Raw genomic sequence first — 14,608 nt, 5'->3', positions numbered from 1 at the left:
ATATATAACAGACTTTTGATTACTCCTGCCAAACTGCATACAATTGATCCTTCCATCCCCTCCTCTTGCTGGTCTTGTTCAGCGTCGTGGGCAGATCTTAAAACATATGTTATTTAGTTGTCCGAGGATTCATAAATTTTGGACTGATGTGTGGACTCAGATCAATAAGATTTTTTCCACCTCTTTCCCTCTTACATTTTCACATATCTTTTTAGGTAGTCTCTCAGACATATGGTCCTCTTCCACCACCAATACGTCCATTATTGATTTACTTCTAGCTGTAGCGTTTCAGAAAATCACTAAATCTTGGAAGGATACCTCAAATGTTTCCTTTCAAGCTTGGTGGTATGGAGTTTGTTATCATCACAGACTTGACAGAGCCTATGTTTATCCCATTACACTTGCCATTAAACGTGATATATTATGGCTTCCCATTACAGATTTTTTAGATGTGTCTGCTCGATCCCTACCCCTACATAATCCGTGTACAGAAGAAGTTCCCAAACCTCCATGACAGCATTCCTGATGGTTTCATGTACATACTTTTACTGCTTGTTTTATGGCTATTTTGTATATTTTTATTGGAGGAGTTTTTGTACGTTTGATCCATTTCTTTATTCTTTTGTATAATTTTGTATGACAATGATTACATTTCTATTGCAACTGTTTTTGTTTTATTTGATGATGCTTTCTGCCCTTCTTCCTTCTACTTCTTTCCCCTGTCTTTTATTCCTCTCTCTTAGTTATGACGTTCTATTTTTCTACTTGAGATGAGTTTAATATTATGCTTTATTGTTATTCTGTTGTAAATGAACTTCAATAAACTCTCCTTTAAAACTCAAAAAAAAAAAAACAAGGGAACAATATGCTCTAGTGGGTGACAAAGAAATGATGGGACAAGTTTCCAAGGGTCTAATGAGTATTTTCCCAGGAAACGGAAATTAGAACGTGGCAAAAGGACCCCAATCATAGAGAAAAATGATACACTGGTACAGTACTCGGGAGACCACAGTTGCTAAAGAGTTCAGTGTCTCCCCAGATCATGTATCCAGTGGCAAGTCTTTTTTACAGCCAGTAATAAGCCCAGCAAACTTAACAGAGGAAATAAAAAAACTAAAGACAACCCAGTCTTCCAAACAGTGGGTCCACGTTGAATTAACTCATTGGGTAAGCGGTTCCCGCATAGCAGTTACCTTTCCCTCATAAAACGAACAATAAGAACAAAATCCATAAGGAAAGTGGCACAGGCTTGTTTTTCTGGGCTTGGAGGTGAACTTGCTCCTTCCACATTACAATGAAGTGACAACTTGAATAAGAGCTTTCCAATTGTTGAGGTTGAAAATCAACATTGTAGCAAAGGAAGTTACACATGTGGCTGCAGACTTTAAATGGATGAAAGTAAAAGTTAAACACACACTCCAACTTCCTGGATGTTGATTTAAGAAGAACAACTCCTTCAATGGATTGTGGCAAGCAAGATGATATAACAAGGAATGCAAACTCAGCATTCAAGCCACGAAAGGAGAAGAACTCTTCAGGGAAGCAAATGGTCTTTTAAATATATTATGGCTAGTCTGATGCTGGGACCATAATGTAAATGTGACTCAAGTGTGTCAAGACAGACAAAACAATATTTACAGTGGTGTAATGTAACTTAAGAGGGCACCCTGCACAGTACATAGAGGGAGCCTCTCAACCTCTGGACCCAGTCAGGAGCTCTCAGGCCTGCCTGTGCACAGTTCCAGTGGAGGCCCCCTGGGGCTCGGACCCCCCGCACCGTGAGAGCTATTGCTACACCCCTGTTGTATATGTCCCAATCATAGGACTGGCAACCTTCTTTACAGCCCTGACATCCACCCTTTTAACTGACCCTTCAGCCTCCATGCTCTGGTGTGGAGAATTTAATGGAGTCCTGGATCTCACGAAAGACAAATCATTTGCGCCCCCCCCGTCACCGAGGGCACTGTTCTGCACACATTTCCAACAGTTACGCACATGAGCACACACAGTTAGCTGTGCACAGCTCGCTACGCACGGGGGGGGGAACCATTGGGGTGCCTACTTAGAGAAGTGGGTTCAGATAAAGGTCCCCCATGAAATTGTTTGTTGTCCTTCGAGGGGTTAGGTGGCCACTTAGAACATCCGACCATTGGATTCACACACGTGGCATGGAGGCTGGGAGTCATGGGAGCAGAGCATATGACTACAACCTATTATGGAGCTCACTCTATTGGAGGTGGTCCTGGTGAGAAACCAGGAATCATGCAGCGCTCTGTGGTGGGCAAGGAGGGGTTGAGAATTAGATACACTTGCACATGGTTTAGAATGGTTCATTCTTTTAAATTGTTTATGCTTAAACAAGAAAATGGTTATTGTTGTTTTTCCTCCTTATTTCTCTTTTATGCTTACCAACTATGCTTAGTTCTTAGCTCGATCAGCTTCATGCTTTTCCAGTGATGAACAGGTTGTGTGTACTGGTCGCGGGCACAAAGATTATAAATTAGCACGCTCAAGTCCTACCTTGATGCAGGTGCCTGTGACACAAATACGAGTAATAGCAGAGAGACAACCGACTATATGAATGATTCGTTGGCAAATGACATTTTTTGGATCAACATTTCAGAAGCACGCATACAGAATAGGAGGCGTGTTTAACGATACAAGTTTTCCTGGAGGACGACAGGGTACTTGTGTTTACAGGTGTCAGAATTATACCGGCCTCTGTAAGGTGACATCAGAAAAGAAAACTCAGAGTTCATACTTTTATTGAATCGCTCTCATCGCTGTGACTGTCTTCATGCTCTCTTTACATAATAAATGCAAACCGATGGCCTTTCAGTTCCAAGCTGCTTCTCATTCAACACAATTGTATCATAAATCAGTCCTCAAAGCAACAAAGGTTTACTGAACTTCTAAAAAACCTGAGTTGTCTATGCACTGGAAACCCCGCAAACCAACCCACTATCAGCTCAGGCTTCATAAAGTTTTTTTTAAATGTCGACCCTTGCCTTTTTTTTTTAAACAACGCCGTAAAAAAATATGCTTGAAAAATATTGCCTGCACTTTTAGTTATAATGCACGGGGCATGCCAGTATGAAGAAACTACAACCAACTTTTTACAGTAATGACAGACATCTAAAAGAATCAGGCAATACATATATATAACTTTGTCTTCAATTTCACCCCCACAAGCAATCAAAACGCTGTTCTAGGATTGTATACTGAAATTGAGCACAAGTGTGAGACAATAAACCTTTTCTGAACAACATCAACGTTTCAATGGAAGGGCTGGGGGCGTGCCGCAATTCCAAAATATACTCCAGTAGGGCTACTTCGGCGTTTGGTGCGGATGTCCAATTTAAGGAATATTTAAAAATGATGGAAGTACTCAAAATGAGAGATGGGGAATACATAGTTACATTTCTTTGCCTGCAAGTAGGCAAAATAAGGGCTTCCTCTAAACCAGGGCTCTTCAGCCTTTGCTACACTAAGAGCTACTTATGTTCAATAAAAATCGTCCTGAGCTACTAACCCAAATTATGAGTGTTACAAAGGTGACCGCTTCAGACAAGATTCCAAGGTGGCCAGTGCATGTTTAATTCATAGCAGTGGCCACCTCAGTACATTAGGTAAAGTCACCAGCAATAATGTCCAGCTTATCAGTTTTAATTTTGTATGCCTGTACATGCAATATCAGTCATATATGCAATGCCCACGGCACCTACGACAGAACATCAGTAACAAGGCTCCCCAATGCAGCATAAATTATCCTTTAAATTTCAGCCTTAAAATATTTTTTTCTGCAAACCTTAGGTTCTTCTTCTAAATATACACACATTTTACATACATCCTTGTCAATTTAGGAAACAGACTGAATTCAGCCAATCAAAAGCTTTTCTTTAATCTAGGATGGGTTACACATAGGAGAGCTACTCAAAGGTAGCTGGAGAACTACCAGGAGCTCCTGAGCTCCCAGTTGGGTAACCCTGCTCTAAATCTCCCATGGAAGATTGAGGTGGAGTACTCCTCTTTCTCATCCTTGAAGGGCTTACTCCTTATGTCAACTCCATGGTTGTGTGTATCTTTCCAAAACAGAAAACTACCTGCAAAATATTTGTGAATACCCACAGAGCTAGGACTTTGTGAGCAATTTCTAAATGAATCAGCACAAGCTCTCCCTCCCCGCTCTCCCTTCCCTCCCCTCCCCCCACTGCTTATGTGTGGTGTGGCACTATTCTGTATGTCAAAGAAAGCCCACACAAGCTTTGAAGAAGATACAATAGAACTGTTTTACTAACACAGACCCATTAAACGTTTAAGGTAGCAAGCAACAAAGATACCGGATTAGGAGTACAGGTGTTATTCATCGCACCTGATAAATAATGTCAACATGGGGTAGGTTATTCATTGGGCACAATAAATAACCCCATTACAAGTTTCTGGGGAATAACATGAGAATTTTAGTGTTTAATGAGCCAAATCTGCATGATGCTGTAAATACTGCATACTTTTCCCCTGTTCACTATTGGCAGGTTTGACCGTGTGGCAGGTTTGACCTGCCGAAATTTAGCAAAGGTTGAGGTATTGAACACATCCGGTAATTATCGGATTTGTTAAATACAACCAAACTCGTAATTCTGACAGCTGCACAAACAGGGGTCAGGAAACAACAACCAACCCACTCATAATCAGGCCCTTAGTAAAATTCTGCATGCGGTAGTAATAGCTAAGTGGCTAGAGTATGGAAAGATAAGTGGACTTGTAACAAAGCACATCTCCTGCAACTTTGGGTTACCTAAAAAGAGGTGATCTGAAGAAATACTTTAGATGTGGTCATCCTTAGCAGAGAAAAACTTCCAGACGAATTTCCCATTAGTCAGAATACCAACTATCAGGTATAAAGTAATAACAAAGGGCCTGAGGAATTAATGAGTTTTATTCATTTTATATTTCTGTGTCTATGGGACAATGTGTTGAAATATAAGGGCCAAAGTGAACTAAACTGTGTTTTCTTGCTTTAATTTTGTTATACAACTTAGTCAATTTTTTGGCAACTCTATAATGAAAATATTTTTACAAAAAATAAGTATTCTGTTTACCTCTTGCGACATAATAACAGTTGTTTTCTATTACTGCTCTAAGAGAACATATAGCAAAGTCTTTGTAATTTGAAAGGCATGAACCAGAAAAAACAATCTCGTACAATCAATATTCGAGTGCATCCGAGACATCAGTTGTTGAAAGAAGTGTTCAAGGCCAAAATAAATGAGTTGCTTGCCAACAGGTGCGCTAACTCGGGAGTGTTCATACGTGGGAGAGGTCTGCACAGGTTCCGAGCCGAATTCGTATGGGAAACAGCAACCGGAATGCAAAACATATCGATACTTCACATTCATGGCCCGCGCTAAATTTGTAGGCATGTCCTGTCTCCAGGTGGGTCAGCCTCGCACTCAAAACTCCAGCAATATCAGTTTTTGTGACCTTAAACTTCCATGTTTTCTGATGATTTTGATGGTATGGCTTTATTTTCCTAAGTGATTTGGGATATTGCCCCCTTTATTTGTTATTGTGAGACATGAAATACAGTGGCGCAAGCAGATCACCATAAGAAACAATTAGCACTGAAACCAAGACTGTACGACTGTGGAGTTATAGACCAGACATAATGGAGAGCTCAAAATTCCATGTAAAATATACACATCGAGAAAAATGCATGGACTATATAGTCACAACATGGTTTCCTTTGGTTTGTGTAATGGGTTTCTGTAAAATCAAGAGACACCCTCATAACCTGACACAAAGCAGTTTGGAATACCTGGCGACAGATGTGTGCTGTCTTTCTAGTGCTGATTTACAAAGATCAGGCGAGTGTCACATCCACTCCGAATGTCAACAAGTCCAGGCCGGCTCATGCTGAGCTCTCGTCCAACGAGAGGCCCGAGGCTGGCAGCCTACCAGGGCCGTGAATTAGGAGCAGTGTTAGCAAATATTCTACTGAAGATTACTGCCTCTCCAGTCAGAAATGAACTCATCATACCAGCCTCGTCTATTTATACTAACCACTCCACTCGGGGGCTGTTACCCAACTCTGACATCAAGGGGATTCCTTAAAGCCTGTAGGATGTGGATAATACCAATGCTGAGCCTGTGTTCAGCCCACATTATACGGTGCCAGCTAGCGCTACCAACACTACCCATAGCAAGGCAGCCTGTGAGCTATGCGCATTGCCCAACTGTCCTAGTGAGCTATGCTCAATACGCAGAGGGATATAGTGAAACCGAAATTATGCCAAGAGAGCCCGCGAGCCGCCCTCATAAAGCAGAGCAAGCCTGTGAAGCACATATTATGCAGAGCAAGTCTGTGGGACACCTACATTAAGCAGAGGAGGCCTATGTGACACCTACATCATGCAGAGAAAGCCTGTGAGCTATCCGCATGAACTAGCGCAAGCCAGTAAACTACCCACACTAACTTCATAGAGCCTGTAAGCAGCCCAGATTACCTACAGAGAGCCTGAGAGATAGACACAATATGCATACTGAGATATACAACTACTCACATTACCCACAGTGAGACTGCGAGCAATCCGCGTTACATATTGTGAGCCTGTGAGGTATCCACATTACCCACAGTGACCCTGTGAGGCACTCACATTATGCAGCTTGAGGCATACAACCACCCACATTACTTACAGTGAGCCTATAAGGTACCCACATTCCCCACAGTAAGACTATGAGGTACCCCTGTTCCCCACAGTGAGCCTGTGAGGTACCAACATTACCCACAGTGAGCCTGTGAGGTACCCACATTCCCCAAAGTGAGCCTGTGAGGTACCCACATTCCCCACAGTGAGCCTGTGAGGCAACCACATTATGCAGCATGAGCAATAAAACTACCCACATTACCCACAGAGAGCCTATGAGGTATCCACATTACAGACAGTGAGCCTGTGAGGTACCCACAGTGAGTATGTGAGGTACCCAAATTACCGACAGTGAGCCTGTGAGGCATCCACATTACCGACAGTGAGCCTGTGAGGTATCCACATTAACCACAGCGAGTCTTTGAGGCACTGACATTAGCCAGAGTGAGGCTGTGAGGTATTCACATTACCCATAGTGAGCCTATGACGTACCCACATTACCCACAGGGATCCTGTGAGACACTCACATTATGCAGCATGGGCCATAAAACTACCCACATAACACACAGTGAGCCTGTGGGGTACCCACATTACCCACGGGGATCCTTTGAGGCACTCACACTATGCAGCATGAACCATAAAACCCTACCCACAGTGCACCTATGAGGTACTCACATTACCCACAGTAACACAGTACCCACAGTGAGCCTGTGAGGTACTCACATTATCTAGCTTGAGCCATAAAACCACCCACATTACCCACAGTGAGCCTATGAGGTACCCACATTACCCAGAGTAAGCCTATGAGGTACCCACAGTGAGCCTATGAAGTACCCACATTACACAGAGCGAGCCTGTGCACTCCTGTTTTCCTTCTGGGTTTAACATGCCTGGGGTGGTTATGTCGGTATGCAGAATGCTTCCTGTCCACCACCTGTTCTTAGAAGAGGGCTTCATAAAAGATGTCATTACACTGTATTGTATGCTCCTCTCTAGAACTTGTGCTAAAACTCACCCCACCCTTTTTCTTTTCACAAGCAAAGAAAGAAAGTTGTGGAACGCTAATAGGAAACCTTGCCAACCCACAACCAGGGCACAGGTCAGTGTTCGAAATTAAACTCTGTGAAATGGCTAACAGAAAGACTGCGGGTGACTCAGCCGTTCACACCCACGCCTGACAGAACCATTACCAATTCACTAGGGCAGAAGAGGGGAAAACAAGGAAAATGAAAATGAGGCAGGTGAAAAGATACGGCGTCACGCGGAATGAATACGCAGACTTTGCATGACACTGATAATCTCCTACTACCCACGTGAAACCGACTGTGCCCAAAATATACAGAATCCATATTACCTCTTGACTGAGGCACAGTGCAGAGGTCCCGCCTCGCTGACCACACACTACCGATCCTGTTAACAATGAGAATTCACCTCTACAAAACTTCTCGGCGCTCTTAAGTGTTTGAAACAGGTGCGACGCGCTCGAATACATTCACCAAACTCATTCGGTGCAACAATAAATAAAGGGTCCCCTCTAATAACGTGTACCAGGTAAAAGATTGCCATGAGGCAAAATACACATTGCAGGAGAAAAAAAAACACAGATGTACAAATGGGTTGCACCCTTCATGGAGTGTCTTAAAACACTTTGCCGTGTTATGGTTAGAGGTTCGTTCGTCTGCGCAATAATGGTCGCATTAGAAAAGTGGGGAAGGGGGGCTAAAACGCGTATGCTGCATAACTGCATAAGGGGAACCAAAACCGAGGAGTTTCTTAATGGCTGACGGGGCGCAGAGGGAAGGCAGTTTTACTCTCTTTCCATTCGCACTGCATCTTGGTAATTTTGGGCGATGACCTGCTTCCAGCCGTTTGGGTGTTTTAAATCTGCAATTCAAAAGAGCTGGCTATCTACACCCAATCGATCCCCATACCACCATAGTGCTGTAATTGTGTTTTGTTGAGAGAGGTGTTTCAGGGACATGCAAGACTTTTACGCCCTCCTGCCTAGAGACCTATAATTTGCCTGGATCCCAGGACTGAGTCCTGCCAGGGCTGCTCAATTACCGGAGAGGAAGTTAGGGTACAAGTCAACTTGGTCGCTGGTGATGGGCGCCATCGTTCCTATAGAGAGAAACCAGTGGGTCTCTATTTCCAGCTCATCCTGTGACTGACAGCCACTGAAGACTAGAGCCCGGAGATTGGTGGGCTTGAGATACTGGACAGCTGTTCAACCAGGCAGACCAGCATTCACCCAGAGTGAAGAGGGAGGGTCAAAGGGAGGGTCAAAGGCCTGGTCCAATGCACATGCCTTCACAAGCCGATTGGATAGCGTGTCACGTCATCCCACACTAGTGCGCCAGGTGAATATTCTGGAACTTCACTGCCACCTCCATCTCATTCCTTCGAGGGAGATGAAGTTGGAATTACTGCTTCTGAAAACCCACCTTGCAGACGGTGGCACCAGAGTCCAAAGTCATGATCTTGAATCACAACCCGAAGTAATGACTTGTGAACTGACTCAAGGAATGGCCCGAAGCAAGAGCCGCTCAGATGGAGCGATGGCCAAGTTAAGTGCCGCTCAGATGGAGCGATGGCCACTGAATGATCTAGTCAACAGTTTACAGTGTCAACACGAACACCGTGCAGTCGACACTGTGCATGGGTGTCCTACTGTGGACAATGTTGGCACGTGTGACGTGCAGCCTGCCAGCTACATGAAACCAAATGCAGTAGTTGAGTAGGCAGTACCAATCTACCCCACTGCATGTTCCTCACCCCTCGTCTGCAGTCAGTCAGCACAGGCAGCCTCCAGACACTGACAGATTACACAGCCATCCACTCAAGCGCTCCAGACAGACACCAGCCTAAAACAAGGGACAATCAGAAAGCTGGTTTTGGAAAACGAACACCGCCTTCCTATAGGTATTTGGGGCCTGAACATGAAACACCAATAAACATCATGCCTGCCACTAACAGCCTGGCTTGCGGTTGGGTGGCAAAGGAAAGCCCACTTATATCTGGAGGAAGTGCTACACATTTAACATCGACTCGAGAAATCGGTGGGTATTCAGTCATCATGCCACTCTAAACCAGCTCCTAAACGGTAGGAATGTGTAATTGCTACCATGAACCTCTGGCGCAGTCCTTCAATCTCACAGCCCCAAAGAAACAAATCAACCGGCCACAACCAATGCCCCAGTGCCAAATCCAGGCTGCGCCGTGCACTGGCTGTCCTGCTGCTTCCGCCATAAAATTGAACTAAAACATACAAATCATCCAGAAATGTCTTCTAGAACACCCACACACCAGGCACTATGCTAATGAAGCACACACCTCGTCAATTACCGTAAGTAGCTCTAGTCTAGCCAATGAAACATTTCAGGCGTGTCAGCCATGAAATGAAACCCTTTCAATCGCGCATTTTCAAATCTCTATCGTGACGCAGTCAGGGGCGGGGCACAATTTACCAGCCCGGGATCTATAGCAAGATACAGGGGGGAGGGAGCGACGCGCGTGCTGTCACGTTGTTCGGTTTCAAATATAATGTTGTATGTTTCCCGCTTAGCTTGGACTACTCTTGTTCCAAAGGGGAACTTCTGAGTTGCAAGTTCTGTGGTTTGAAATAAACCATTTCAATGAACACAACTGATGCAAGCCGGTCAGAGTTATACGTGGACATGGCCGCTATTCGCTTGAATATTAGGTTCTGCAGCTGCTTCACAACTAGATCGTGCCACCTCTCGCTGGCGTCGTTCTATAGCCTATGCATGTAAATCACCTTTATGCCAGAGATTACAGGTGGTCTTAACTAAACCACCGAGAGTTCTGGGAGTGCCAGTGGACAAAAACACAGTACGGAAGGATGGAGGACTGACGCGGGCCTAAGGAAGAGCCAGGACGAACGTAGCACAGTAGACAGTCAATGAGAACGCAATTTGGGGAGGCACAATGGATGAGAGGGAACATGCACAGAGATATTCGGGCACAAATTAAGCGCAAAGAAGCAGACAGGGAAATCGTGCACATTCGGCTGTAGAAACGAACAGGGACACGGTAGGCACACGATGCAGGAAGTGAGGCGTGCAAGGGGATAGTGCAGGTGGGTGTTACCCGTATGGAGAAGGGCACGTGCTGGCGGAAGAGCGAGGGGCAAGCAATGTGCAACAGGTGCAGAGTGAATACAAAAGGCAGTAGCAGAACAGCAAATGGGGAGCAAGCACATGCACTATGCGGCCAGTAAGAAAACGTAGGCGGGTAGAGAAAATTCAGGGAGAAAGGGTGCAGGCAAGGTGATACACCAGTGGGAGGCACTGCAGGCAAGTAGGAAGAGTAACTAGAGAGGTGCTACACACAGTGACAGAATAACCTGGAGCGAGTGTACCGTAGGTTGTGAAGAGGCACTTGGTGCAGCATGTATGGGACAGGGACGGAGAGGGACATGTAGACTAAACGCGCTACGTGCAGATGATTAGTACAGGTAAGAGGCATACACAGTACTCGTAGTGACTGCCAGGGGGTCTGCAAGTTCAGACTGTGCTGGTTCTCGTGAGCGAGTCACAGAAAGTGCAGGCCCAGATGAAGGCGCACCGGAGTAACCAGGGAACAAGGTATATGGAGTTTGACGGGAGCGGCCTAAGTTAAATGAATAGGAATGGTGTATGGCAGACTCCGTGGCCCCGCTGCACATCCTGCAGGCCCCCCTCACTTTGAGTTACGCCACTGACCGGAGATCAAATCAGAGGAAAGCACAGAGAAGGTCCCGTACCTGAATGTACTGTGGCTGCTGTGACTGCTGCTCCGTGGTGTACATCACGGTCTGGTACGGAGACATCGGCCGGGGGGACACCGGCTCCATCACCTGCATCACCTTGGTGACCGGGTAGTTGGTCATCACCCTCTCGTAGAAGACGTTGTCCTTGTCCCCGTAGGAGGAGGTGGGGGTGCCGTTCTCGGCCGACGGCCAGTGCCCGGAGGAGGACGTGGACATTTTCCCTGCAGGTGGCGGGAACTGTTCCTGGGAGCCGAGCCGGGTGGCGAGTCTGCTCACTCTGCAGCTAGTAACAGAGGACGCGGAAGAACAGCGATGACCGCGTCGCCGGAAGGGTCCTAGGTGAGCCGAGGAGGCTGTCCCTTGTCTCCGGAGAGCCGTCAGTAGCCCTTAGCAGCGGTGCTCCGATGTCCCAGCACTGTGCTTCCCTGTTTGTAAGAGCGAGGGGGAGAGGGTGTGAAAGCCGAGCCGAGCGCCCGTCAGTGCAGGGCTGGACTCCTATGCAAAGAGCGAGGGCGGCTCCAGACACGCCCAGGGCCTGTCGCGCCGGTTACCTAAGAGTTACAACAACAGCGCGGCCGCGGTTCCCAGGATGCAAACTCCCTGGCTGGGCATACCCCCTCCACAGTAAGGCACCGGGCAGACGTAAACACTCGCTGCCCGCACGGGGAGCAGGTGCGGGTCTCGTGCCTCAGGCAGGGGGTCGGCGCGCTCAGGTGAGATCCAGGTAGCTGCAGGAGCTCCCCTGGGGAGACGGCAACTGACAGGAGGAGCTCCAGAGCTGGCGGCCTGCCAAGGGCTCCCGCTGCTGTTTGTACAATTTGTGCAGAAAAAGGCGTGTCCCTGTCATCTTTCGAAAATTGGTGTGTGTGGGCACGCGGGTTACTTACTCACTGCTCGGAAGCAGGGCAGGCCTGTGAATATTATCACCGCGCGGCAAGAAGCTGTCGCGCGGGTTCCCAGGCTCCCGCCTGAGCCTTGAATTGGGGACGCCTAGTAGGCAACCTCCCCAGGCGGACTCCTCCCCACGGTGTGCGCAGGAGGCCCTGGTGTGAAACCCAACTTCTCTCTGGCCAATGCACAATCCATCTAAGCTTAAGGATAGAACTGTATCTAATGTATTTTCTTTTAAATGTTATTCCCAACATTTGTTTCCTTCAAGATAAAACATACGCACTTTGTCATTGTAAACTGGAGGCGTGTTTTCTAAAGAAAACTTTATCAAGTTGCTCGCCACAACTTCTATAAATGTTATCACATTTTTACGGAACTTTTTTTAGTTATGCTATCGGAATGCTTTAGTTGTGCAATAAGGATCCTTGGATCCTTACATAAGCTTTTAATCAATCAAAAATAAAAACAGCTTGTCAAAATACAATGGAGTAGTAAATGTATGCGACATTATACATCCTATGATCACACCTGTTACACAGAAAAAAGTAGGTGTGAAGTATGTAAGAGAAGCGAAGTCTGATGAAAACATTTGTCAGACAAGATTTTTTTAGAAGAGTCAGGGATTAATCTTAAATTAGAAGAGACAATGACGAATGTAAATTCCCTTAAAAAAGAAAAGGTTATTCTAGCGTCACTGTTGCAATAGAAGGTATCAAAATATGCCGGAAGGAAAGGCACAATATTGGCAGGTGACAGCTGAGGGTGTAAAAATAGAAGATGAAGTGATTGGCCATAAACTGGGAATGATGGGAGGTTTCAGAAAATCTGATTATGAGTCATATGAAAAGAAAAAAGTGATGGCTGAAATTATTAGGGAGACAGCTTCAGAATGATGTCTTTAACACGCACTGCCTTTACCATGATACTTTTACCACACATTGCCTTTACCACTCAAATAGTGTGTTTGGTTCAAGGGTGAGGGTATTGGGTAGTAAGGGTTTTTTTAGGGTGTGGGGTGGAAAGGGAGTTTTTAGGGTCTAGTAATGGGTAGGGGCATATGATGGTAATTATGTTTTTAAGGTTTAGAGGTGGTTAGGGGTAAAGGGTGGTAAGGAAGGTTTTAGGATTATGGGGTGGGTTGGGGTATAGAGTGGTAAGGTGTGTTTCAGGGGTGGTTAAGGGTATAGGATGGTAAGGGTGTTTTTAAGGGTGGGTAAGAGTATAGGCTGATAAAGTTGTTTGAAGGGTTTGGGGTGGGTAAAGATAGATGGTGGTAACTGTATTTTTGGGTTTAGGGGTGGGTAGTGGCCTAGGGTGGTATGGGTATCTTTGGGGAATTGGGTAGGTATGGACATAGGGTGGTAAGGTTATATTTAGGGGTGGGTAGTGCTGTAGGTTGGAAATATACTTTAAAGGTTATGGGGTAGGTAGTATGGGTATAGGGTGTGTTTAGGGGTGTGTAGTGGTATAGGGTGATAGGGTTAATTAAAAAGGGTGGCTCCCCAAAATAAGAAAAATGTAAAGTTATAATTATTTCCCCCAAAAAGATTTGGGGGAGCCCCCCCCAAAATATATATATAAATCTCCTAACACTGTGAAAGTTGGGATAATTCCCTTATTTATATCCTCAGTGGGCACCCCCCAGACTCCCACCGGGCTGTGGGGCCAAAGTTGTGATGGAGGACGTTCAATACTTGGTTATTTATATTATGACAGATACGGAGATTTTCTATCAACGCAATTTGCTGCCCCCCCTTCAGCGCCTCAAAGCTGATGTACAGCGTTGGAAGACTCCTCCTCTTACACTCTTGGGGAGGGCAACCCTCTATAAGATGATGGCTCTCCCCCGTTTTCTGTACGCATTGCAGAATACTCCACACTTAGTCCCACCTCAATAGTTTACCTTCATGGACTCTGAAGTTCGCAGCCTGTTCGGAGCGATGGACCACCCCGAATCGCACTCGCCAAACTAACCAAGAGCTGGTATGATGGCGGCATAGCGCTCCCGGCCATCAGATCCTATTATTGGGCCTCACAACTTATTGTTCTCAATCACTGGATGCTTCGGCACATTACCGACCTGGCATATAGGATGGACAGGCACAATATGCTGCCTGGCACTTACTTGAGGGCACTGTATGGGGGGGTCAAAACTGGAACCAAAATTTACTCCGACCTCCACAACTGTCTCCATCTGGCATGCAGCAAATTTGGCCCTCAGCTGGAAGGGTAGGCTTACGCAAGCGACACCGTTGTTTGATTCCTGTCGCTTTCGCTTTCTTCCTTGTTTTATCCCGAATTG

At 45.8% G+C, this 14,608-nt stretch overlaps 1 protein-coding gene across 4 annotated transcripts in view; it reads right to left on the bottom strand.

The window, feature by feature from the left end:
- The window catches only part of POF1B (POF1B actin binding protein), a 261,114-nt gene extending 248,674 nt beyond the window's left edge, over window positions 1–12,440 (bottom strand). For 2 of the 4 annotated variants that reach the window (XM_085607806.1, XM_085607807.1), the window contains exon 1: window positions 11,410–12,181. In XM_085607806.1, coding sequence (XP_085463932.1) covers window positions 11,410–11,631 — 222 coding nt within the window. In that variant the 5' untranslated portion in view covers window positions 11,632–12,181. Of the gene's footprint in view, window positions 1–11,409 lie in introns of all 4 variants that reach the window. The other 2 variants (XM_085607805.1, XM_085607804.1) reach the window with 2 other exon arrangements.
- Between the last annotated feature and the right edge of the window lie 2,168 nt (window positions 12,441–14,608).

Source organism: Triturus cristatus, chromosome 5_2, assembly GCF_964204655.1.
Source record: "Triturus cristatus chromosome 5_2, aTriCri1.1, whole genome shotgun sequence".
In the NCBI taxonomy this organism is placed as follows: domain Eukaryota; kingdom Metazoa; phylum Chordata; class Amphibia; order Caudata; family Salamandridae; genus Triturus; species Triturus cristatus.
Note: the sequence above shows the minus strand (reverse complement) of the source record. Positions and strands in the feature narration are given on the sequence as shown.